The 25,507-nt window shown below is 58.9% G+C and overlaps 1 protein-coding gene across 3 annotated transcripts; it reads left to right on the top strand.

Annotated features, from left to right (window-relative positions):
- Positions 1-57: 57 nt before the first annotated feature.
- Positions 58-24,799, top strand: TNKS1BP1 (tankyrase 1 binding protein 1). 3 transcript variants are annotated; one of them, XM_019414395.2, is made up of 12 exons: positions 58-180; positions 3,181-3,289; positions 4,336-4,969; positions 6,364-6,433; positions 10,350-11,753; positions 13,725-15,808; positions 21,574-21,940; positions 22,198-22,348; positions 22,460-22,596; positions 23,344-23,501; positions 23,746-23,818; positions 24,348-24,799. In XM_019414395.2, exons 2-11 carry the CDS (start codon positions 3,196-3,198, stop codon positions 23,804-23,806), a joined length of 5,160 nt encoding a protein of 1,719 aa, XP_019269940.2. In that variant the 5' UTR covers positions 58-180; positions 3,181-3,195; the 3' UTR covers positions 23,807-23,818; positions 24,348-24,799. The 3 variants fall into 3 exon arrangements, with proteins under 3 accessions (XP_019269940.2, XP_053755673.1, XP_019269941.2); XM_053899698.1 differs by lacking the exon at positions 58-180 and adding an exon at positions 224-292; XM_019414396.2 differs by lacking the exon at positions 58-180 and adding an exon at positions 2,727-2,851.
- Positions 24,800-25,507: the final 708 nt, after the last annotated feature.

Consider the following 25,507-nt stretch of genomic DNA (forward strand, 5'->3'; position numbering starts at 1 on the left):
ATGGATATTCATGAGGCGCTCTGGGGGCGTGGGCCTGGGCGGAGCTAGGGGCGGGGCCCCGCCGGGGCTCGCTCTGGCTTGGTCCCGCGGTGACGGCGGCAGCGGCGGCGGCGGCGGCGGCGGGGACTGGCGTCGGGGCGCCGAGCCCGAGCCGAGCGGAGCCGGATCCCGGGGGAGCGCGTGAGTGCGCGGGGGCGGGCAGGAGGGCGAAGGAGGGGGCGGGGTCCGGGATAGGGGCGGGGGAGAGGCATGGAAGGAGTGGGCGCTTTCCTGCCGGGACCTCGGGTTTGAGGTAAAGGGGGGGGGGGTCATCAGGAAAGTTTGCAGGGGCCGGGGGTGCAGGGGAAGCGGGGGTCACTGGGGAGCTGGCGCGTGTGCGCGGGGGCGGAGGGTGCACGGTCTGGAGCTCGTGCTGCCCGAGCTAGAAGAAAGGGGGGAGGGGGCGAGGGCTTGAGGCGGGGCCGGGGGCGGGCGGAGCTGCTGGAGGGACCCCCGCCTCTCCCTCCCCGGGCCTGTGCTCGCCCCCTCTCCCGGCTCCCTCGGCACGCCCCCAGCCACCCCATTCCGCCCCCACCCGGTCCGCGTCCCCAGTCCCTCGTCTGTTCGCCGGCTGCTTCATATCCAGCGCACAGGTCCTCCGCTTCTGCCGCCGCCGCCCCCTCCTTCTCCTCCTCCTCCTCCTCCACCCGCTTCTCCTCCTCTTCGGCTGCCGGCGTCCCCTCTGTGTCCAGAGCTCCCCACTGGGCCCCTCCAGACGGCCCCTCGCCCCGGGCTGTTCCGTCTTCTCGTTGGCCCTCCCTCCTCCAGCAGTTTACGTGCTGTCCCTGTCGACCTCTCTGTCCCGGATCCGGCCGGAGATCCCAGGGTCTTTAGAGGCGACCCCGCTTGCGCCGGTGGCTGTCTGGGCCCTTGTCATCCGGCTGGAGCTGCCCAGCCTCTCTCTCTAGCCCCTCTGGCGGCCTTTGCTCCTGGGGGTCAGCTAGTATCCCCTGACTGCTGGGGGCGGGAGTGCTCAGTGCCGCTGTGATTCTTCAGCTTTTGGCTATGGCCTTGGTCACCTGGGTTTCCTGGCCGGGGCCTCTGAGCTTCTCTGGCCCTCGCATTTGGGGAAGCCGAAGGCCCCACTTCATTGCTGCAGCCCCTCATACTGTAGAGGTGCCCATCAGGGCCCCAGGTAAAAGGGTTTTACATTTCTTGGTCAGTTTGCCCCTATTTCTAACCACCCACACCATGTCCCTTGTAATAGTGTTCAAGGACAAGGAAACAATCTTGTGTTTTTTTAATTTTTTTTTTCCTTGCCGTGTGCCCCTCCCCCATGCACATTGGGACTGGCTCTGCACGGTTCTCATCCACCCCTGGTGTGCAACCCTCCCTTGTAGTTGGCTGACCGAGGATGGATGGTACTGGGTTTCTCTTTATGCTCTTCGTGTTCTCTCCTGTCTTAGAAACAAGCCGGGGCAGGGTCACATGTGAGGGGTGGGTGAATTGTGCAAAGGCTGGGCCACAGAGGTCCCTTCTTGGCATCTGGCGGTGCCTTCCCAGGCCAGCTGGAGTGGGTGCTGAGGAAGGCAGTGCCCCTTGCAGGTGGGAGAGTGTTGGGTGGTCCTCAGGGCTGTGTGCATACCAGGTGATAGGAAACCTCTTCCTTCCTTTGGAATGAGACAGCCAGGGGGCTCTGGAGCCCGGTGGTGGTGGCGGTGGGTTCTTGTGGGTGGGATGGTGCTCCACGAGTCAGAATGGGAACTGAGGAGGTAGTGGAGTGTCTGAGGAGCAGGTGACCAGACTGGGGCCCTAGGGAGTGAAAGAATGGTCTGGAATGCTGGCAGCTTGTGGCCTGGGGAAAGGAGGAGGTAGTTACCAAGGATCTTCCCTCCTTGGTGATACCCAATGGAATCATGCTGATAGTGGCCGACCTTTATTGGATACTTTTTCCGGGTTAGGCATTGTGCTAAGTTTGCATGTACCTTCTCACCTGGGCTTCCCACCTGTCTCGTTAACTCCTGTTTTTACAGAGGGAAACAGGCTTAGAGAAGGAAGCAGTGTGCCCCAGGTCACACAGCTGGAGAGTGGTAGACCCATCCAGCGTCTGAATCCTGGTATATCAGACCCCCAAGCTCCTGCTACCGGCTTAGAGGAAGGGCATCATTTGGTCCCTGCCATAGGGCTGTGTCTCTTGGTTTAAAAATTCTTCTTCTGTCCCCCTCAATACCCCTCAGGCCAACCCTGGGCTGGTGAGTGATGCCCAATATCCCCTTTTCATCTGCCTTGGTTATCCCGCCCTGACTGCCCAGAGGGGAACCCCAGGGAGTTTCTCCCCCAAGCCACCCCACCCCCCGGATGTTCTCAAGTCCTGTCCCATTCTCCCAGCCCAGGCCTGGGCCGGCTCCTCCTTCCTCTTGGCGAGGCTCTGGAAATCCAGTGGGAGGCCATTGCTATGGCAACAGGACTAGGCCCTGGCTTTACCTCATCAAATTCCAAGCTGAAGCCAAAGCGATTGAGAAATTAAAGAAAAAAAAATGTATTCCAGATGTTTACTTTTTATTCCTTATTTTTCCGTGTTTGGATGAGACAGCTCCGAGGCAGGCGGGCGGGCGTGGGGCAGGGATGTGGAAGGAGGAGGGGAAAGAGGGGGGAGAGGGAACCACTCCCAGCTGCAGGAGGGGGGGGGCAGGGTGAGCGGGAAGGGGGGAGGCAGGCGGTGGGGCGGAGCCCCAGGTTGGGGAGGAGCGGGTTTTTCCCGTCTCCCATGAGGTGATTCACGGAGAGACCTCAGACTTCGCGGCCCTCTTGCTCCGGCCCTGAGTGGATACCTCAGGCAGGGCTGCCGGACCCAAGGGGTGCCTTGGCAACGGTAAGTGGGGTGTCTTGGAGAGCTTGCCAGAGGGAGCAGTGGGCGGGTCCCTGAAGCTCCAGGACTCCGGGGTTAGGAGACCGGAGTTGAGAGAGCCGTCTGGGACGAGTGGAGGATACGGCTGCCTGCGGGGGACCTCCCTTGACCTCCCCCAGCCCCCTCTGAAGTTCCCGCTTCCGGTCCCACACTCTGCCCCTGCTGGAAGGACGCTTCCCTCAGCCAAGCCTGCTGCCAGCTCGCAGCCCCTGTGCCTTCTCAGTCTCTTGCTCTCATTTCCTGGGTCTCCGGCCACCCCGCTCACACCCCTCGGCTCCCCAATTCTCACGCAGGTTCTGCCGCATGTGATGAAAGTGTCGGCTCTCCGGGAAGGCGCAGCCATGGCTTCCCCACCGCCCCGGGAAATGCAGGAGGAGCCGGTGTCTGCTGGCTCGGAGCCAGGTACCCATGGGTGCTGGGCGGAGGAGGGTGGCCCGGAGGAGGGTGGGGGCGCAGCAGCGGAACCCCTGCTCTGTCTTGGAGGGGGCGGGGGAGCGAGAGTGGGAGGCAGACTGAGGCTACGCAGGATGAGTTTGCGAGGTCGTTCGCTCCTGTCGAGCCCTTTCAGACCAGGTTTGAGAACCTAGGTCCCCAGCACATGAGAGCAGACTGCCCTTCGAGGTATGGTGCGGATTAAACCATGTGTTCGGCAGAGGAGGAAACTGAGGCCTAGAGGAGAAATGGTGTGCACCTAGGGGGGTTTGAACCCAGACCTCCTGGCTCTGTGTCTAGACTCCTTTCTTGGGCTGGGTCCAATGAGTGGGTGATACAGGATTCTATTAGCAGGGCCATGGCCATGAGTAATTCCAAGTCTTTTATTTGGCAGTGGAATGCCTTATGTAGAAGGTAGGTTTCTGGTCTTGTTTTTTTCCTGTAGCAGGTTTACTTCTGTTTGGCTTAGGTCAATAGTAAGTTTCATTCCTGATCACACACCGGATGACAGTGGGAAGGTGGCCTGGGCGTGTACTCTGGGAGGGGGGTGGAGTAGGGAGCCAGAGTGGAGAAGCTGAGCTAGGTTTACTATGGGTGGTGGAGCAGTACAGTGTCATGTAAGAGGAAGGGACAGGACTGGGGACATGGTGGCCTGACTGCTTGATGTGGGCAGGCAGGCATCCATTTATTGGCTCTGTTGTTCATTCATTAGTGTGTTCGTTTGATAAGAACATGTGCTAGGGTGCAAAGGGGGCTATAAGGAGAAATTACATGCCAGCTGGGCCCTTAAGTAGCTTTAGTTTGTAAGGGAGATTGAGTAATGTTTTTGAAATTTGGAGATGGGTGAAGGTGCTTCTGAGATGTGTATGGATGATCAAGGAAGGCTTCATGGAAGAGGTGACATTTACCCTGTACCTAGAAAGATGTGAACTTTCGGAGTTTGTACAGGGTGGGAGATGAAGTTCTGCTTCCTGGATCTTCTGACAGACCCCCAACCAATCCTTTCCTTTCGGTAGGTGACCCTCGGGCCAAACCCCCCGTCAAGCCCAAACCTCGGGCCCTGCCTGCCAAGCCAGCCCTGCCTGCCAAGCCCAGCCTGCTGGTGCCTGTTGGGCCTCGGCCCCCCCGGGGCCCCCTGGCTGAGCTGCCTTCTGCCCGGAAGATGAACATGCTCGCAGGACCCCAGCCCTATGGTGGCAGCAAGCGTCCCCTTCCCTTTGCACCAAGGCCTACGCCTGAGACCTCTACTGGAGGAGAAGCCACTCGAGAGACTGGGAAAGAGGAGGCCGGGAAAGAAGAGATGCCACCTTTGACACCCCCAGCTCGATGTGCTGCCCCAGGAGGCGTGCGGAAGGCCCCTGCCCCCTTCCGTCCGGCCTCAGAGCGCTTTGCAGCCACCACAGTGGAAGAGATCCTGGCCAAGATGGAGCAGCCTCGGAAGGAGGTCCCTGCCAGCCCTGATCGCCTCTGGGGCTCCCGCCTCACCTTTAACCATGATGGCAGCTCAAGATATGGCCCCAGGACGTATGGTGTGGCCACCGGTCCCAGGGATGAGGACAGCGGGACCCTCTCCAGGGGATGCTCCCAGGAGGTGCCAGCAAAGTCTCCCAGCGAGTGCCAGGAAGAGCAGAGCAAGACCCTTGAGGAGAGGTGAGCGGAGGGAGGCATCCTGGAGGACAAGGGGGTGGCTTTATCTGGGACTGTGACCTTCACGGTTAGGTTAGTTTGGGGTCAGTGTGCTATGAGTGCAGGCGGACCCTGGTCTAAGTCACAAAACACTCCCCTGGTAGACGGTGTCAGTGCTGCTGTGTTCTTTTACAGAGCTGATATATGTTAACGGTGGAATTCAATGCACTGTATGGAAGTTTATTTTTGGGTCTTTTTATCCGGAGAGTTGAATTTGCCTCATGTGATTGACCGCTATTTGATGGAGAGAATATTAGACCTGTTTTAGAGATGCAGAAACTGAGGTTCTAAACGACTTTCCGTGGTTCCTCAGCAAATAAGGGACAGAGCTAGGATTTGAATTCAGGTCTATTTGATTCCAAAGCTTGTTCTCTTTAGTGCTAGCTCCTACTGAGGTTGGGACAGCGTGCAGGTGCTGGTGTGTGTTGGGGGGGGGGGGCAGAGGGCGAGGATAGGATCAGCAGGGTGCAGTCTGCCCACAAGGAGGAGTCTGATAGAACAGCTATGACACGAGCACGCCTCGATGCCAGGCCGGCCAGCGTCCGTGCACAGAGGTCACGGCCAGGTTGGAGACTGTGGGACGTGCTACAGTTGTCTGGGGTTGGTGCCAGTGTAAAGGAGGGCTGGCCAGGAGGTGCCCCTGGGAGTGGTGGGCACAGGCTCCCCTCCCCTTCCTACTGCTGTGAAGGGCAGGGCTCCTGTGGTCTGGGCTGAGTCCCAAGCTGAAGGCCCCTGCCCTACCCTGCCCCCCAGCCTGGCCCCATTCTCACCTGAACTTGCCTGGAGGGCAGGGGCCCTAGTTCATCCTTCTTCGTCCCAGGCATCCAGGAGGTCACACGCTGCCCAGGCCCGTCTGCTCTCAGACTTCCTCCCCTTCCTTGCTCTAAGCAGAACTCAAGAGGAGCAACTTCAACTTTGGAAAATCACTCTTCCCCCTTTTCCTCCCCCTGCAATCCTTCAAGAAGCATTGGCAGGGCAGCCGGGACCAGCTGCACTCTTCCTGGCTGGAGGAGAACGTTAACCCCTTATGGGCTAGGGGAAGGAGAAGTTAGCTTTTTGGGAACCACTGAGGGGCCTGGGCATGCAGGGTGCTTCTCCTAGAGGAGTGGGTGGGGGGGCATTTAACCCTTGATGTGCAGGTAGGGAATGGGCACTGTCTCCCGGGGCACTTTCTCTCTGGAAACGAGAGACACTTTCTCTGTCCTCAGTGATTCCAGGTGGGGCTCAGTAGTAGATGCCTGGGGGGTTTGACTTTGGGGGCTATTGAAGTCACTTCGGCAGACTCTCCATCCAGTCTCCCCCTGGTCATCAGTGGCAGACTGCTCTATTCTCTGCCTCCATTTCTTGTTCCCTTACAGGAATGCCCCTTTGGACCTGGCCTTCAACGGGGACCTGGCTCAGCCAGCCAGCTTGGACCCACCTGCCGATGTGAGTTAGCCTCCTGTTATGAATCAGAATCGTAGTATTTTAGAGCTGGAGGGGTCATCTCTGAGATCATTTGTGTGACCTCCTTGTGGTGTAGATGGGGAAACTGAGGCCTGTGGAGGAGGTGGCGTGCCCCACCCAGGTCTGGCCCCGAGACTCTGATTTCTTGACTCCCAGGCCACTGTTTTCAGTCCTCGAGGTGGTTAAGTGTGGTTCAAGCTGTGAAACTACTCGTTACAAGCAGTAATTATAGTATTTATAACAACCAGCCCTGATCAGGTATCTGCGGCGTGTTAGGCACGTCCCAGGAGCGGTGACTAACTTAGTCCTTATGAGAACTCTGGCTGCTGGGCCCTCCTGGTCCCGTGTGAGGTGTGGGGACGCCACGGCTCACGAAGGTTTGGCACCCAGGGGCTGACGCAGGATCTGAAGTGCCTGATTCCAGTGTTCTCCCTGGTTGGGCTGTCTTCTCGGGGTTCAGATGAGGACAGTGGGACCCTCTCTAGGGGATGTTCCCAGGAGGGGCCAGCAATGTCTCCCAACGAGTGCCAGGAAGAGCAGAGCAAGACCCCTGAGGAGAGGTGAGCAGCTGGAGGCAGCCTAGAGGACAAGGGGGTCAGAAGCGGGTGTTCCCTATTTCCTCCTCACTGCTCCCCACAGCGTGTTCAGAGGATGGTCAGCCTGCTCTCCCAAGTAACTGATACCCCTTCTAGCTCATAGGGCCCTTCTGGCCAAGGGTTGTCCTGTCTCCCCCTCGATGGAGACCCGACCACATTCCCTCGTCCATCCGACAGATACTTACTGAGCACTTACCGTGAGTCGAGTGCCGGGGACACAGCAGAGAACAAAGAGCACGGCCTCCTGCTCCCAGGGAGCTCTCCCAGTGCAGGGAGGCAGACACAAGCACAGGCATCCCTTGAACCCGCAGACTGCAGTGTGTCACAAGTGCGGGAGTCCCATCGAGGCAGGGAGCTCTGGGCCCAAGGCAATGAGAGAGGCCTTGCTGCGAAGGTGAGGGAGTGAGCTGCATGGGCGTTTGGGGAACAGCGTTTTGGGCAGAAAGAACTAAGTACAGGAGACTTAGTACCTTCCTGGCAAGGAAGCCAGGATGCCTGGATTGCACTGAGAGAGGAGGAGTTGCCTGCCAGCGAGGTCTGACAGCTGGTGGGTCGGGTGCAGGGTTGGATGGTGTGGAGCCTCACAGGCCACTGGAAACACTTGGCCTTGAGTGAGGGGAAGAAGCCACTGAGGGGTTTGGAGGAGACCAGCGACCTGGTGTTGGCCTGGTCGCGAAGCGTCATCTTGGTTGCAAGGAGCCAAGAGCGGCAGCGGGGACCAGTGGGGGCATAAGCCTGGTGGCTGGACCCTGGAGGTCGACTCTGGATAGGGTTTAAAGGTGAGGCGGGCAGGGTTTGCAGGTGGCTTGATAGGAGAGCGAGCCAGTGCAGAGTCACAGATGACGGCAGGGCCTTTGGCCTGTGCAGTGGAAGGGTGGCGAGGTTACCGTTCATTCAGGTGGGCACCTGGAAGGGTAAAGCAGGATCGGGGGGATATGAGGAGTTTGTTTCTAGATTTGCTGAGTTTGAGATGCCTCTTCGATACCCCAGTGGAAATATTGAGGGGACAGCTGGACAGTTGTCAGCGTACAACGTGGCAGTTAAGAAGGGCAGGTCAACAGGGGGGTTAAGGTCACCAGAGGAGCCGGGGAGGCACAGGAGGGCAGGGGGCCCAGGCCCCATGTGTAGCAGGGGAGACCAGGAGGAGACTGGGGAGGTTGGGGTGCTAGAGGCCACACAGAGCTAGCAGCCACCTTTGGGGCTTGAGGAGGGCATGACCCACGGTCAGATGCTGCTATCAGGTCAAGGCAGATGAGCCCTGGGAATGGGATTCAGCTACAGGGAGGTCATTGGTGACCTTGACGGTAGCATTAGCTGGCCGGGTGAAGGGAGAAGCCTGTCTGGAGGGGGTTCAGGAGAGAGCGAGACAAGAGGAACTCCATGGATAGAGAGTGAATGTAGGCAACGCATTCAAGAAACCTGGTGGTAAGCTTTAGAGAGAGGTGAGGTCAAGAGTGTTTTTTTTTTTTTTTTTAAGACAGAAGACATAAGAGCAGTTTGTGTGCTGGTGGAAATGAGCCAGTAGAGAAGGAAAAATCAATGATGCAGGGGAGAGAGAGAGAGCTCTGAGCCAGGACCGCTCACAAGCATAGGAGGGGAGCATGGTGCTTGGGCTCACACGCAGGCAGTAGGGTGTGAGGGCTGGTGGCTGATGAGGGCGGCAGGTGGTGTTAGGGTTTGAGAACACCAGACGCAGAAGCATCCCCTGGGAGTGTGGGCACGCGAGGGGAAGCGTTAGGGGACGGCCGGGGGCTTGGGGCTCGTTTGAGGTCCTGGAGGTTTGAGAGCTGATCAGGCGGTAGGGAGATCGGGCATCTGGCTTGTTTCCTGTCCTGCAGCCACGTCCAGCCCCAGGTACAGCTGCGGGGAGGTGGAGAGCTGGGTGGAAACGTTGCATGGAGGTTGGTGGGGGAATTGTGGAAAGAAGTGACTTAAACACCACCGAGAAGTGAGGGCAGGAGGGGAACAGGGACCATGAGAAGGAGGAGGGTTAGTAGGCTCTGCTTCCTGGAGGCAGAGGCGTTTGAAGGATCAGCGAGGTGGAAAGAGGTAGCGGGACCCATAGGAGGTGGGAGCGGGGAGCAGACACTTGGAGTGGAGATTATAGAGGGGCTGCAGTTACCAGTGAGGACAAGGAGTAGAGTATGACCTGGGAGAGGTGGCTCACAAAGTGACCATGCAAGAAGGGATCAAGGAACGGAGAACCAGGATGCTGGAGGGCTCTGTAGGGGCTCAGACAGGAGGGGTGGTGGGTGGTGTAGTTTAGGGCGTGCGGTTGAACACTGGAGTTGTATGGAGAGGAGGGAGGATGGGGGCAAAGGAAAGGGACTTGAGAAGCAAGTGGGACCTTCTCTCTCCCAGACCCAGTGGGCGATGATGCGGGAGAAACCGCCCCGTTGGAGGGGGTGGCAGGGGAAGCGTGACCCCTGGGGAGGGCACAGGTCAAAAGGAGCAAGGCTTCCTTCATTGTCTGGGGACAGGCCAAGTGTTGCAGTGGAATGCCAGGATGCCAGGCGCTCTGCCCCTTCCTCCTCTCCCAGACCCCTATCCCATAGCATCTATTTTTTCCGTAAGTCCTATCCCGAGAGGCCCTGTGCACAGATCTTATTTATTTGAGATGGATGTTGTTGCCGTTAGCCCCAGTGTACAGATGGGAAAGCGGAGGCTCGGAGATACCACCTCACCACCATATGGGAGGGCATACGGCTCATAGGAGGCAGTGCCGATGACTCCAAGCCATGTGCTTTCATGTCCCTTGGTGCCTTTTGCCTGGATCCCGAGGCAGGACCTGCCTGCTTCCTTGGGTAGCGCTGGGACGTGTGCATACACAGAACGGGGTGGGGAGCGCCACAGCGCCCCCTGTAGCTGCTCCTGTGGGTGGTCTGGCTCCACCCTGGGCTTACAGACCTGTTCCGAGGCAACACCCCGCCTGCCCAGATGGCAGATTCCCCATTTTCCTTCTCTGTTTGTCAAGCCGGGGTTCTTGACCGATGCACCACAGATTCTTACATCCTTAGGTGAGCTCTGGGAGTTGGCGGGGAGGGAAGATCTGAACCACTGGAGATGCTATGAGTGAGGCTGTGTGCATTTTCTGGGGAGAGGGCCTGGGGGTGGGGTCTGCAGACCCTAAGAAGCATAAGATGCCCCAAAATAATTCTCGGGGCTTCCCTTAGCTGCCCTGAGAGGCCCGCCTTCTGAGTTCCTGTTTCCTCCTCTGGTCTGTGGAGTTGAGAGTGTGAGGAAGCAGCCGACCTGGGGTCTCTGTGGGAGGGGAGTAATGGCTCTTGACCTTTCTCTTGCAGGTCTCCAAGCCCTGGGGCCCCTCGAGTCCAGGCTCCGCCTCAGAGAATGGAGGCTCCGCCAGCCCAAGCCTCCCCACTGAAGTCTCAGGCCTAGCCCCAGAGTCTTCCCGACTTCACTCACCTGCTGAGGGGTCTCCCAGACATCACTCACTTGATGAGAGCTCTCCCCGCCACTCTCAGCTTCCAGAAGCCCAGAGTCCTGCAGTTTCTGGGCCCTCTCCCTGCCCCCCTGTGACCCCAGCAGCCGCAACTGTAGCCCTGCCCGATGAGGGTCAGAGCTCCGACTGCGCCCCGAGCTTAGGGCTCCCTGCTGTGGAAGCCGCAGAGCCCCCTGCAGCTGGCAACCCAGCCCTTGAGAAGGTCTCAGGGCACCACAGCCTGGGGCAGCCCCCGGCTACCTCTGCCCAGCCCCTGACTGAGGGGGGTGAGTTGCCGGATCTTCCTCGGACGTTTCCATCTGGGGATGTGGCGGCCAAGGGTGACATAGATCTCCGTCCCATCAGCCTGGCTCAGCGCCGATTTTCTGAGGGTGTGCTCCGGCCGCCTGGCCAAGACCAGGAGAAGCTGGGGGGCTCGCTGGCTGCCCTGCCCCAAACCCAGGGGAGCCAGTCTGCCTTGGATCGTCCCTTCGGGAGTGGGACAGAGTCCAACTGGAGCTTGTCACAGTCCTTTGAATGGACCTTCCCCACTCGGCCTTCGGGTCTTGGGGTGTGGCGGCTGGACTCCCCACCTCCCTCCCCCATCACCGAAGCCACCGAGGCCGCCGAGGCTGCTGAGGCTGGTGACTGGGCTGCATCCAGCAGAGAGAAAGGAGTGTCCCAGCAGGGGCGAGAGACCCAGTCGGCTCCAGAGGGGCCAGGAATTCCTGGTTCCTGGGTGCAGGTGGATGATCCAGGCATCTCCCCAGCCCAGAAGGGTGATGGCGAGAGTCAACCTCAGTCCCCAGTTGTTCCCCTCAAGCCCTTACCGACACCAGGGGGCCCACCTGGAGTGGCCTTGCTGCAGGCAGAGGAGAGATATGAGGAGCGGGAGCCCGTGGCTGGACAGGAGTCCCTGCTCCCTCTGGCCACCAGGGAGGCTGCTCTGCCCATCCTGGAGCCGGTCCTGGGGCAGCAGCAGCCAGCACCCCCCGACCAGCCCTGCGTCCTCTTTGCTGGCATCCCTGACCCCCAGCAGGCGTTGCCTGCTGAGGAGGAGGCCATGACCTTGGCCCAGGCTGAGGCCACCCAACCCAGGACAGAAGCTCAAGATCCCTGTAGTGTGTCCCCCGAGCCCGCAGGCCCTGAAAGCAGCTCCCGCTGGCTGGATGACCTCCTGGCCTCGCCACCACCTAGTGCCGGCAGTGCAAGGCGGGGAGCCGGGTCTGAGCTGAAGGATACGCAGGCCCCAAGTGCCTGCTCCGAGGTGAGGACAGGGCCGCAGGGAGGGTGGGGGCCTCAGGGGATGGAAGCAAGGGCTTCGGTGTCCAGAGCCCGGGATGCCGCCGTGAGCAAGGCACCTGTGGATGTGCTCCTCATGGCTGGGCAGTCTGGCAGAGCTGACAGAGCAGAGGGTATGGGATTGGTGCTTCGGCTTTAGAGTGAGTTCGTATCCAAGTCGAGCTTCCGCCGGCTGAGTCGTCTTGCTAACCCTAACCTCTAAGCTGCAGAAACCTTTCACCATAAGAACATTTGCCTCTTAGGGTGGTACCGCAGGGAATATGAAGTGTGCTGAGCACAATGCTTGACATATACTGAGCGTTCAAAGTGCCTCCTTACAAACGGTGTCGAGGAAGGCAACGCAGTGCAGCTGTTTAGAGCTTGGGCTCCGGAACCAGACTGCCTGCGTTCTCTGTGGTTGGCCCAGATGTGACCTTGAACAAGTTACTTTTCTGTGCCTTGGATTCTGCCTCTGTAAAATGGGGGTAACAATGATGAACTCTCCCTCACGGTGTGATGGCAAAGATTAAATAAGTTGTAATACCTGTAAAGTACTAAGAATAGCACCTGGCTCATCGAGAGTGTTTACTGAGTGTTGGCTTTATGACCGTTGTTACCCTTGAGCTCAAGACTTGCCTTGCAGATAGGAAGCTCGGGGCCCAGAGAGGGCAGAGCCTTGTGCAGGGTTGCCCAGCAAGTTGGTGGCTGGGCCTTGATCAGAGCGCCAGCTCCCTGGCCAGTGCCCTTTCTCCTACCGGGCTGCCTCTGAATTTAAGGGCTGGGGTCCAGGTGGCTTTTGAAATGTGGTTTTCAAGGCCAGCCTGGGCTGGTAGGGGCGGGGCTAGAAGGAAGGAGGAGCCGGGAGGCCTCTGGGGGCAGGGGGTGGAGGGGTAGAGAAGGAGGAGCAGGAAGGAGTTAAGACCGGGCTAGCTCCTGGTAGGTGTGTCTGTCCAGCGCTGGGTGACTCAACTGGCTTCTGGGCGGGGCTGCCAGAGCTGCAGCTGCCGTGGAGGGAGCCGGGCCAGGGCAAGCGGGAGCCAGAGTCGTTGGACAGGTCCAGGCGAGGGGAGCGGCCCAGTCCCGTCCCTGCACTCAGCTCAGCCGCACCCAGCAGCCCAGGGCGGGCTGGGGGCAGGGGCCATGGCCCGGCTCGGGGACCAGGAGCCCAGCATGTCTATCTTGGAGAGGCTTTTAGCCAACGCGGCGCTGCGGGACGAGGCGGGCCGGCTCCGCAGCCCTGAGCCCAGGGCTGACCCGCCTGAAGGAGTGAGTCAGGGAGTATGGGGTTGAGGGGGGGCTGGTGCAGGGGGCCCTGGACCGGCTTTTTCCGCCTGTGGCAGCTCCTGTCCCTCCTGTCTCCTCCAGGGACAAGGCGAGGGCTGTGAGGTCTTCCTGGGAGGAGCCAGGCAGAAGGGCGCTTTCCTTAGGGAAGAAGGGCCTGGGAACTTACAGGGGCGAGTAGGGGCAGGGGCAGGGTCAGACTCTCCACCTGGAAAGCAGGTTGTGGAGGGGCTTTGAGTCTTGACCACCCTTCATGGAAACGTCACTCCTTCCACACCCCTGTGAAGACCACTCTGCTGGCAGCCTTTCTCTTGGCGCTTGGCCAAGTGTTACCCAAGGGCCTGTAAACATGACCATGGGATCATTGATTGAGTGTCCATATTGAGTGCCCCTTGCATGCCAGCCACTGTGCTGAGATTTGGCTTAAAATGATCTTGCTTAATTCTCCCAAACCACCCCAGGCAGTAGGAATTCTTCCCATTTAAGGGTGAGGACCCTGGGGCCCAGAGTGGTTAAGTGATTTGGTCAAGGTCACACAGCTGGGATCTAAACCCAGGGTTTCTCTTGCTAACGTGGGGCTCTCTGGACTAGGCAATGCTGATTCTCATTCTGGACTCCCACCCTGATTGACTCTAAGCATTGTTTCTTTGTGTCTCTCTCTTTTTCTGATTCCTAGGGACTCCTTGGCTGGGCCCAGAAAGATCTGCAGAGTGAATTTGGAATTACAGCAGACCCCTCTCCCAGCAGTTTTAGTCCTTCCCACTGGTCTCAAGACACTTCTCAGGACTATGGCCTTGGTGGTGCAAGCCCTAGAGGGGACGCAGGCCTTGGAGAGGGGGACTGGACCAGCAAGCGTGGGCAAGGAGCTGGGGAAGCGAGTTCCAGGGATTGGGCCAGCAGGTGTGGCATCGGCCAGGAGGAGATCGAGGCTTCCAGCCAGGATGGGAGTGGAGTGTCTGCCCCAGGGGGGCCCGGGGCCCAGGACTGGGTGATTGGAAAGCCAGCCCAGCTTGGCACTCAGCAGAGCCAGGAGGCAGATGTTCAGGACTGGGAGTTCAGGAAGAGGGATTCCCAGGGCACCTACTCCAGCCGGGATGCAGAACTCCAAGACCAGGAGTTTGGGAAGAGAGATTCGCTGGGTACTTACTGCGGTCGGGATGTAAGCCTTCAAGACTGGGAATTTGGGAAGAGAGATTCACTGGGTGCTTATGCCAGCCAGGATATAGACGAGCAGAACCAGAAATTGGGGAAGAAGGACCACCTGGCAGACGGGCAGGACGAGGAGTTTGGGAAGAGAGATTCTGCAGAGCAGCCAGATCAGGATTTCGGGAAGAGCGCCTGGATGAGGGACTATAGTGGCTGCGGCAGCTCCACAGCCCCTGGCCCCCAGGATAGAGGCTTCGGAATGAGAGCCCTGAGCGCTGGCTTCAGCCCTGAGGAAGCCCAACAGCAGGATGAGGAGTTTGAAAAGAAGGTTCCGAGTGGCAGGGACGGCCCGGGCCAGACCAGCAGGGATGCAAGCCCGCCCGAAGAGAGAGAATCAGGGGGCTTGTTCAGCCCCAGCACCCCTCAGTCCCAGGACGGGCCACTGGGACAGAGAGACCAGGGCAGCTGGCACGGTGGCGGGGCTGGCCAGGATGCTGGAGGGCTGCAGGGGGCGCAGCAGGCAGGGGGCCAGAGCCCGAGCGATGCTGGCCGGAGTGACAGGGAGGTGGGCCTGCGAGGCTGGGCGGGCGACTTCAGCCTTGGTGTCGTACCCCAGCCGGAGGCTACCTTCAGCCCGGGGCAGCGAGACTGGCGAGGCGACTTCTGCGTGGAGGCTGCCGAGAGGGGCCATCAGTTTGGCATCATCGGTGACGATCGGGTGGGAGGTGTTGGCCTGAGCCCTTCTGGCCAGATGGCAGGTGGCCCCTTTGTGCCTCCAGAGAAGACCCCGACCGGGCCTGTGGACTGGACCGACCAGCTGGGCCTCAGGAACTTGGAGGTGTCCGGCTGTGTGGTTTCTGGGGGCGCAAGTGAGGCCAGGGAGGAAGCCGTGGGACACATGGGCTGGTCAGATGAGCTGGGCTTGAGAGACGTGGACCTGGCCAGCCGTTTGGAGGCTGGGGGATCCGAGGAGCCCAGGGGCATTGGGGTTGGGGAGAAGGACTGGACTTCCGATGTCAGCCTGAGGAGCAGGGATCTGGCTGGTGTCGGGGATGTAGGGGGCCCCAGCCAGGCCAGAGAGAGTGGCGTGGGGCAGACTGACTGGTCAGGTGTGGAGGCCGGAGAGTTCCTTAAATCTAGGGAGCGTGGGGTGGGACAGGCAGACTGGACCCCAGACCTTGGGCTGAGGAGCATGGCCCCGGGGGCAGGCTGCAGCCCCAGAGAGCTTGGGGCGGGCCAGGTAGACTGGGGCAGCAGTCTGGGCCTGAAGAATTTGGAGGTGCCATGTGACCTAGAGTCTGGAGGTTCTCAGGACTCACGGGGGTGCGGAGTGGGCCGGATGGACTGGACCCAGGACTTGGGACTCCGGAACGCAGAGCTCTCGGGGGCCCCAAGCGAAGCCAGGGAGCACGGGGTAGGAGAGGTCAGCCAGTGCCTAGAGCTGGGGCTGAGGGACAATGGTGTCTCGTCCCCGGGCCTGGAGGCCAGAGAGCTGGGACCTGGCGGGACCAGTGGGCCAGAGACCCAGGGTGAAGACCACTCCCTCCTTTCCCTGGAGAACTGCCCTGAAGAACCCGGGATGGAGATGGGAGAAACCCCTGGCTTTGGAACCAGGTAAGGGAGCCCCATCCCTGTGTGGGAGGGAAGGTGCAGCCGCTGTATGAAACCCTGCAAGTTTTTTTGAGGAGGGAAGAAACCGCTTTCCCCTGAGGACATTTAGGGTTTGGAAAATGGAGATGGTCTGGACTGTGAAGTTTTAAATTTTTTAAGAATTGAAATGTGACACACCTACAGGTGAGTTCTCTCTCTCTCTCTCTCTCTTTTTTTTTTTTTTTTTGATGATGATTGTGATGTCTGAGGTGGTGTTCATTTGCTGCCCATGCTTTAGGCTTCCTCGGTGCTTCGTATCGCGACTATCCTGGAAGACAGGGGGTGTGTCTTGTCTTCTGGTGCCCAGGTTGTGCACAGCACCTATTCCCCAGGCCTCTTGGCCCAAAGCCGCGGGTTTTCCCAGGCCGGGGGATACGGATGCTTTTATGGGTGTCGGAAGGAGGATTCTGCGTGTCCCCGTGGCCTGGGCCACTGCAGGGCAGGACTGGAGTGCACAGTGGCGCTTGTTTCTTGCAGAGATTAGGGGCATCTTGCCTGCCCTGTCTTAAGGCCCAGAAGAGCAGACAATTTAAGAACCTGAAGGTCGTAGGGACCTGGTTCCTGACCCCATGATCTTGGCCTCCATGCATGGAGTTCCTGAAAGGGAGCTTTCCAGAGGAACAGACTGGTAGTTGACGAGCCAGCTGCAGTCTGTCTCAGGGATTTTTACGTTCTGAAACCAGTGGAGGTGATTTCACCCCTAGAAAGGGTACTAAAAAGCCATCGCGTCTATTTCCTTAACATTTCTGTTTATTGAGATTTGGTTTTATTCTCTTGACTGAGTAGAAAGTTCTGCATTTCGGAAGAAGCTGGATCTTCTCACTGGGCAGTCGGGTGGGGGCTGTGTTGTAAGTGGAAGGGGCTGGTGGTAGTGGAGGGGACAGGGAAGGGTCCAGAGGGAATCATGGGGTGTGGACAGGTTTAGTTGCGGCTAAGGAGAAGGGAGAGAGAGAGAGAGAAAGGTGGGCAGAGCATGGGTTGGTGATGAAGGCTGCAGGAAGGGGTGGGTGTACAGGGTGGGGAGTGCGGAGGCCCCTGGGATCCAGGATGAGTTCCTGGACGTCTCTGAGCCTGGCTTTCGAAGGTTAGCTTCGGGAAACCTTACCATTCCTACGCCCTGTGGTTGCTCCTGGTTTCTTTTCCCGAGACTCCACTCTACAGGGCTTAGCATCAACTGCACATCTTACCTCGTTGACCTTCACAGCTGCCCTAAGACGTGGAAAGGGATTTTTATCATCTCCAACTGGGTGTGACCTGCTTACGGCCGCACAGCAGGGCTTCCTTCTGATTTGCACATTGTAAATGCTGTCAGGTGTGGTTATGTTCAAGACTCTCAGATTACCAAGGAGCAGGACCCACAGCCCTCCACCTTTCCCCTCCGGTTGGGTGGCTGTTGAGAAGGGGACAGCGGGAATATCTGGGTTGGGGAAGAGGAAGGTAGGAGCCGAGGAGGAAGGGAGTCCTTAACACTCAGGTAGCCTAGCCTCTATCACACCTTTAAGACGCTCTGGTTTTCTGTCTGTGTTGTACGTTTGAGGAATGCTGTGCACTCTGTGGCCCTGTCGGAGACCTCGAGTGTTTGTGTATGGGCATGTGGTAGCACATGAAAACACAGCCACAAGGAAACCTGTTCGCCTTTCTCTAGTGCAAGGTTTCCCAAGCTTATTTGACTAATATCCAAAGAACTTGTGTTCCGGGCATCTGACTTAGGGAAATTCTCCACCCTGGAAAATTGCTCTTGGAAGGCAATTTTGGAGGTTCCCCTGGGAAGTCCTTGAGGACAGTTCCGAGTAGTCTGGGTTTGGCACCATGTGCCAGGCTTGGGTACTGATTCTGCCACCACCTCTGTGACCTTGGACACGTTCCTTCTCTTCCTCAGGGCCTCCCATTTCTTGTCTGTACGTTGGGAGTGCTTTTCTCCGCAGACTCTCAGGGTTAAGAGTTGAAGACACATGTAAAGTGATAGAAACCTGCCTGACACGTGGGTGAACACTGAAAAAAAAAATGCTTGCTACTTGTAATTGTATCTGATGTGCAAATTTGGATTGTAAATTTGAGCTGTCCATAAAGTGAGGCCCTTGGGGACATTTTTGTCATCATCTCTGTGGGGGGAAAAGGTACCCCTGATGGCAGGTGGTCCTGTCCAGCACAGCTGTGACAAGACCAGCATGGGGGTGAGAGGTCATGGGGAGCTTCCAGGCCTCTCCTCTGTGTGTAGGGCCACCATTTCCTGGTGGGAGTGGCTCTCTTAGGTCCCCCAAGAGCTCATGCACTGTCCTCTCCTCTCTGTGGCCTCCTGGTCATCTGCTGTCCCTCCCTGGGGCCCCAAGTGGTACAGAGACCTCTTTGTCATTTTGGGGTCTTCATAGAATCTGAGATGATCCTGAGAGATCATTGAGGCCAGCCCCCTCACTTCATGGGTGGGGAAACTGAGGCCCAGGGAGGCAGCATGACACGTACAAGGTTCACAGCTGGGGATTATGGCCCCCTTGTATTCCCTCGGGCCCCAGCCTTGTCGTCCTCTCTGGGCACTTTTCCTGTCTCTCGCGGGTCCAAGCCAGCTTCTGCCCATTTAGACACATCATTCTAGCTCCAGGCTTAAGCCTCCCTCATTTTGGGCCTTAGAGCCTTGAATACTGGGAAGCTGACTTTTTTTTAAATTTTTATTTATTTTTATTATTTTTTAAATAAATTTCCTAATGTTTTATTTATTTTGGAGAGAGAGACAGAGCAAGAGGGGGAGGGACAGAGAGAGAGAGGGAGACACAGAATCCAAAACGGGCTCTACGCTCTGAGCTGTCAGCACAGAGCCTGATGCGGGGCTGGAACCCGTGAACCAAGAGATCATGACCTGAGCCGAAGTCAGAGGCTTAACTGACCTCGCTCCCCACGCGCTCCCTGGAAAGCTGATTTTGTGCACATCTACCACATGCCATTCCCTGGGTTTGCACCTGGAGCAGCAGTCAGGAGACCCTAAGTCCAGATGGGGTGAGGGTTATAGATGGTGCAAAATGAGATAAGTCCTCAGGCCAGGAGCCTGTGTTGAGAAGGATGATTATCGTAAAAATTCGTCAAAATTGAGCACACGGGGCGCCTGGGTGGCGCAGTCGGTTAAGCGTCCGACTTCAGCCAGGTCACGATCTCGCGGTCTGTGAGTTCGAGCCCCGCGTCAGGCTCTGGGCTGATGGCTCGGAGCCTGGAGCCTGTTTCCGATTCTGTGTCTCCCTCTCTCTCTGCCCCTCCCCCGTTCATGCTCTGTCTCTCTCTGTCCCAAAAATAAATAAAAAACGTTGAAAAAAAATTAAAAAAAAAAAAAATTGAACACACATTTCCAACATACTGCCTGCAGACCCAGTGAAGTATAGCTACGTTTTTTTTTTTAAGTTTATTTATTTTGAGAGATGGGGGGTGGGGGTGGGGTGGAAAGAGAGTAGGAGCAGGGGAGGGGCAGAGGGAGAGGGAGAGAGAGAATCCCAAGCAGGCTCTGTGCTATCAGGGCAGAGCCCTACTCAGGGCTCGAATTCGCAAACTGAGAGATCACGACTTGAGCCAGGATCGAGAGTCGGATGCTTAATGGACTGAGTCCCCGCCAGGTGTCCCTGTGTAGCCACTTTTAATCTCCCCATTTTGCAGATGAAGACGCCGAGGCTCAGAGTGGACAGGTAACCGCGGGCGTAGTGGGGGATGAGCCGAGATCTGTGCCAGTGTAAGCGCTCAGCACAGGCTCCTGACCGTTCTCTCCCGATTCCCTGCCAGGGAGGAGCTGAGGTTATAGGTGTTCCGGGTGCTCAGAGGCAGGAAAGCTTCTCCTGAGATGGGGGTTTACACAGGGATGAGGCATACCACATTCCCCAGTGCTCTTCCCACCCTCCCCTCCTCGTGGCCACCCCCAGAACCCACTGAGCTCATCCCCTGCCCTCTGCCCACGGGACTTAGGGCCAGATCTTGCTCTGGATGTGGATCTTTCCATCCACCCATCCGCTGTTTCACATCCCCTTCACTCAGGGCCTGCCCTCAGCCTTGTCTCGGCCTCACCCCAGGGAGAGGCTCTGGGCAGGGCCTCCTCAGGCTGGGTGGGGTGCCGCCGCTGCCCCCTCCCTTCCAGCCTCCCTGATTCGGAGCTGCAGGGTGAGCTGGCTTTGGCCCCCGTCCAGGGCTGCTCCGTTCTGCCACCACCCCCGCCTCCTCCCTCCTGCCCAGACCGCTTTAATTTCCATCTGTCAGCAGCTTGTGGAAAGACAGACTGACACACGTTCTCTCTCCTGCCCTCCCCTCTTCCGGCTCATTTCTGACTCACCTGCCCCACTCCCCTCCCCTTGGGGAGCTCTCCGAGGCCTGGCTTCCAGGCACTGCCCCTGCCAGCCTTTCCCACGCCCGCCCCCCGCCCTGTGTGTGTGTGGTGTCAGTGTGTGTGTGTGTGTGTGTGTGTGTGTGTGTATGTTGGGGAGTGGCTTGGCTGTGCTTATGGGGGCTGGGCCCTAGATGTACCTTGAGGGAGGGGCATTGTGTGCGTGGGGTGTGTCCATATTTTAGGGGGTGGCGGCTGGCCCACACACCAGCTCCTCGAGTCGGTGAGCGTGTGTGATGTGCCCGTGTGTTGGTGCTGCTGTGTTTTGAAGGAGTGGCAGGCAGAAGATGCACAGGCCGAGTTGAGAGGCAAGGTGGCCCAGCCTCTTCATCACTGGGCAAACATCTGCCTTGTCCTGCTCCTCCTGGCCAGCCCCGGGCCCACGAGGGGCCCTTCTTGTCCTCTAGTTGGTCACAGACCTGGTGGGAGCTTGGGGGGCTCACAGGGCTGAGGAAAGGTAGAGGCGTGGGGGAGGGGAGCGAGCCAGCTTCAGAAGAGGAACTGCAGGGAGACCGAGTGGAGAGGCAGTGGGGGAGCTCTCCGGGCAGAGGAACGGCTTGTCCACGCACACACACAGCGGTCCAGGAAGGCCCGGCGTGTTCTGGGAGTCCCTGGCTGTTCCTTGAGACTGGGGCACAGGAAGGGAGGAAGTGGGGGCTGAGGGCTGAAGATGTTGCATAGCCAGACCAGCCAGTGCCTGGCTCATCCCAGGGAGAGTTGGCTGTCCAGGCAGGCGCCCCCAGGAGGGGCACGTTGACAGCATGAACAGTAGCTGCGGCAGCAGTAACGACGGCTGGCTTTGTTTGATGGGTGCACGCTGCCACCCAAGTGCCAGGTGCTGCACTTTGTGCTGTGGTTCCCATTTCACGCCCCAGCGACTACAGAGGTAGAGGACCCCGAGACTTTTGTAGGTGGAGGGACTCATCTGAAGCCTCAGTGGGGCACCTGGGTGGCTCATTCGGGCTTCGGGTCGTGAACTTCGGCTTGTGTTCCTGGGTTCGGGCCCCACGTCGGGCTCTGTGCTGACGGCTCAGAGCCTGGAGCCTGCTTCGGATCCTGTGTCTCCCTCTCTCTCTGCCCCTCCCCTGCACGTGCTCTGTTTCTTTCCGACTCTCAAAAAATAAAATGGTGGAAAGAAAGAAAGAAAGCCTTAGTAAGTGGCAGACCCGGGATTTGACCCTGCCAGGCTGCCCAGCTTGTCCCCTCTGTGCTGTGCTGTACAAGGCTCTGACCGTGTCCTTCTGGGAGGAGGCTGGGAAAGCATGGAAAGGAGGGAGAAAGAGAGGTGCGGGTAGGGGGCACAGATACTGTGAAGTGAGCTTTGGGGGAGAGAGGTGTGACCTCATGGGTGACCTTGGCCTCTGGTCTGTCTCTTTTGCAGTCCTGGCAGGTGCCCGGCCCGCTCCCCACCCTCTGGCTCCCAGGGCCTGCTGGAGGGGATGCTGACTGCCAGCAGCTCCAGGGCGGCAGCCCGTAGGGAGTCGGCAGCCTCAGGCCCCAGGGACCCATTGGAGGAGGAAGGAGCCACAGCAGGTGCCGACCAAGGGGAGCCCCTGGAGCCTGGTGGGGACCCTCTGCCTTCCTGGAGGCCGCAGCCTGATGGTGAAGCCAGCCAGACAGAAGAGGTGGACGGCACCTGGAGCCCTTCAGGGGTCGGGCAGGGCGAGCAGGGCCCGACGCGGCCCCCTCGGCGGCCCCCCCCAGGCCCTCCTCCCCGTTCTCCCAGTCAGGACTTCTCCTTCATTGAGGTCAGTGTAGGCTGAGCCCAGGGCAGTGGTTGGGCTGTTGGGGGGCAGGTGGGTGACGCAGCCGGAGCCTCGTCCCTGGAGCCTGAGCCGAGCAGAGCCCTGAGTGCTGTCAGCCTGGGAGGCAGGAAGGGGGCAGCAGGTGAATCAAGTGAACAGGGGCTCTAGGCCGCTGGGGGGAGCAGCTCATAGGCAGCTGTTGCTGAGGTGTCTTGGGGACGGGACAGCGGTGCCAGTGGTGTTGCCCTTGTCCCGAGCAGGACACCGAGGTCCTAGACAGCGCCATGTACCGGAGCCGTGCCAACCTGGGGCGTAAGCGTGGGCACCGGGCCCCGGCCATCCGGCCTGGGGGCACCCTGGGCCTGTCAGAGGCGGCAGACTCGGAGGCACGCCTGTTCCAGGACTCCACGGGTAGGTCCCTGTCTTGTTTCCTGATGCCCGTGTCGCTGTCCGGGAGCCGTGCGAGGGAGGGGTGTTGTGGGCTTGCTGTCTGTGCTGAGTCCCCCCTCTGGGCCCTCGTAGAGCCACGAGCTTCTCGGGTGCCGTCTTCAGACGAGGAGGTGGCAGAGGAGCCACAGAACCGCCGGACACGCATGTCCTTGGGCACCAAGGGGCTGAAAGTCAACCTCTTTCCTGGCCTGAGTCCGTCAGCCCTGAAGGTACCATCTGATCATTCAGCCGGCACGTCCAGCCCAGCTAGCCACCTTGCGTCCAGCCTGTCTTCTGTCCGTCGTTCATCCGTCCGTCCATCCCTCCCCTGGCCCCTTCTTCCCGTTCCTCCTGCCATCCTGCTCTCCCTGCTGGCCCCTGTGCTGCGGGCTGAGTGTGGTGGAAGGAAGCACAGGGCATTCGTGTTCCAGAACTTCCCGGGGTGTGGGAGACACAAGCCTTGGCTCTGATTAGCTCTGGTGAAGGGAGAGGAGAGGGAGACGTGTGACTGGGGAGGCACAGATAAGGGGCTGGGCCTGTTCAGAGACAGAGGAGTTACTTCATGCGGCCACACTGTGTGGGATGAGAGGGTATGTTGGGGAAGGCCTCACATAAGTGTTTGAGCTTTGAGGCATGTATAGGAGCTGGTTGTGGAGGGTGGGGTGATGGGGAGGTGTTCTAGGCAGAGGGAACAGAATGAGCAAAGGCACAGGGGTGAGAAATCACCACTGGCTTTGTCTAGCCCGGTGAGTCTGAATCGAGTGTAGCAGTATCTTCTCGAGGACCTACTCGGCGCAAGGCACGGCTCCCTTCTTGGAAACTTGTCTTTAAACGATTTCCTATCGATCTGGGTGAAAGCACTGCAGAGGGGTCCGTGCCCGTTTCTGGGGACTGCGTCCGCTTGGGAGCAGGCCTTGTCCTCCGTGAATCCCCCTGCTTGTTCCTCTGATGTCTCTGCATTCGGGCTCAACTCATAGGCCAAGCTGCGCCCCCGGAACCGCTCAGCTGAAGAGGGGGAGCCTGTGGAGAGCAAGCCGAGCCAGAAGGAGTCCGCAGTGCAGCGATCCAAGTCCTGCAAGGTCCCAGGGCTGGGGAAGCCCCTTGCGTTACCTCCCAAGCCAGAGAAATCCTCAGGGTAGGTGACCTCGACTGGCCTCACTGGGTTGGCCTGAAAAGGGAAACCCTGCTTTATGGAAGAGGAAAGCTGAGGCTCTAGAAGGGGTCGATAAGCCCTAAATTCACTGTTAAGTTGGCACGAGAGTTCCGGTTCCTCGGCAAGGCCTCAGCCTGCCTCTTCCGGAGGATTGCTCTCCCTACCACTCCTCCCTCTGCTCACCTTTCCTGAGGTTTGCCTGTGACCTTTGCCCTGTACCGTCTAGGTCCGAAGGATCATCGCCCAACTGGTTACAAGCCCTGAAGCTGAAGAAGAAGAAGGTCTGAGAAGTCATCGAGGTGAGGGCGGGTTCCTAGGCTTGGGGCCTGTCTGGGACCTGGGGGTGAGTAGGGCTTGCCCTGGATGGCTCAGGAGGCCCTGTACCTTGTTCTAGGGCTTTCTCTGTGAGGCTGGCAGCAGGCAGCTGGAGCCAAGCTCCAGGACCTGGAGCCAAGCTCCAGGACCTGGTGGGCCTCTTGGCTTCCCCTAGATCTTGCCCACAGAGCAGGGTGTTGTCTGGCCTGGGAGGGACTGGGAGGAGGGCGCCCATCCTGCCTTCCTCCCTGGGCCCAAGGACAGTCTTTCCTCCTCCCAGCGGCTGGCCCGAGTGGGGTCAGCCAGCCCTTCTGGTCTGGGACCCTTCTGGTCTGGGACTCCTGGGGGCACTCACCAGGCTCAAAGTCCCCAGCTGGGACCCTCCTCACAACTGGGCCTATTAGCTGGGAGAGCCAGGATGGATGCGGGGAGAGGAAGCCAAGGCTGAAGAGGCCCCTCTGCCCGCCCCTTGCGTCCCTCCCGCTCTGACCTCTCCCCCCTCCCCCTTTGCAGGTCCTTCCCATCTGGCAGTCTCAGGCAGTGCCCATTCCTGTGGGGTCCCCGGCGAGGAGATGACTGGAGCCCCACCATGCCCCAGGCTGCAGCCTCTGTCCCCCTCCACCTCTGAGGAGCGTCTGGGGAGGCACATTTATGCACTTTGTATCCCCTTCCTGACACCGCCCCCACCTCCCCAACTGACCAGATTCAGGCATTAGTGGTTGAAGGTTTTGGTCCCCCCTTCCCGCCTTGCTCTTGTCACACCTCCCTCTCTGCTTCCTCCTCCAGCCTCCCTTGGGTTTTCTTTTGATACCAATTTATAGCATTTTTTATAAAAGCCTTTGATTTTTGTAATGGGCGGAGCCCTGCCCCAGCCCCACCCCAGGTCTCCCTCCGTCCTGCCAGGTGCCCCACAGAGACCAATAACATTTTGCCACTTGAAACAATAAAGTTTTTTGGGAATTGGTGCTGCCCAGCTTGTGGTGTGTGGTTATGGTGCCCTGTCCCCCATCCAAGGCCATAGTTGGGAAGTTCTGGTCCCGGCCCTGTACCGGGAGCTCACCATGATACTGGTGCTTGCTTCCCTTGGCTCGTAGGCTCAGTGTCCCTGAGGAGGGCGGGTTGCTTTCAAGTAGGCTGACTGCTGATTCGGGCAACCCCCAAATCTCAGTAACTCAACCCTCAAAGGGTTCTTTTCCATTCATGGCACAGCCTGGGGTGGGCTGGTGGTCGGGGGGCCACCATAGTCATTTAGAGCCCAGGCTGCTTCGCTGTTGTGGCTCAGCTATCTATAGGGGCTCGGCGTTCCCTGAGGCACACAGTGGAGCGGGGAGGGTCTTGTGGGAGACCCTTCCCACAGGACCACAGGACCAATGGCCAGAATTCAGCTCACGGCCTCCGCTAACTGCAGGGGATACTGGGAAGTGTAGTTCAGCTGTGTGGCCAGAGAGGACTGGACGTTGGTGGAGATTCGGCCTTCTTGCCAGGGCTTTGACTTCTGTGATCCCTAAGGGCCCTTTCAGACCATGCATTCTAGAATGTCCACTGGGCCCTGGCCACCGGCATCCTACTGTCCCTCGGCCTAGTTCTCTGTCATCCTGGGTTCCCCAGACTTGCCAGCCTCTTTCTCTGTGGCTTGGTGAGAGGAGAGGCTTGCCTTGATGGGGCCTGGACTG

This window comes from Panthera pardus, unplaced genomic scaffold (assembly GCF_024362965.1).
Source record: "Panthera pardus isolate Hobbes unplaced genomic scaffold, ASM2436296v1 HiC_scaffold_12, whole genome shotgun sequence".
In the NCBI taxonomy this organism is placed as follows: Eukaryota; Metazoa; Chordata; class Mammalia; order Carnivora; family Felidae; genus Panthera; species Panthera pardus.

Coding starts and splice junctions, on each gene's coding strand:
- TNKS1BP1 (XM_019414395.2), top strand. CDS start 3,196: ATGAAAGTGTCGGCTCTCCGGGAAGGCGCAGCCATGGCTTCCCCACCG. Junction 15,809..21,573: donor ACCCCTGGCTTTGGAACCAG/GTAAGGGAGCCC, acceptor TCTCTTTTGCAG/TCCTGGCAGGTGCCCGGCCC. Junction 22,597..23,343: donor TGAGTCCGTCAGCCCTGAAG/GTACCATCTGAT, acceptor CTCAACTCATAG/GCCAAGCTGCGCCCCCGGAA.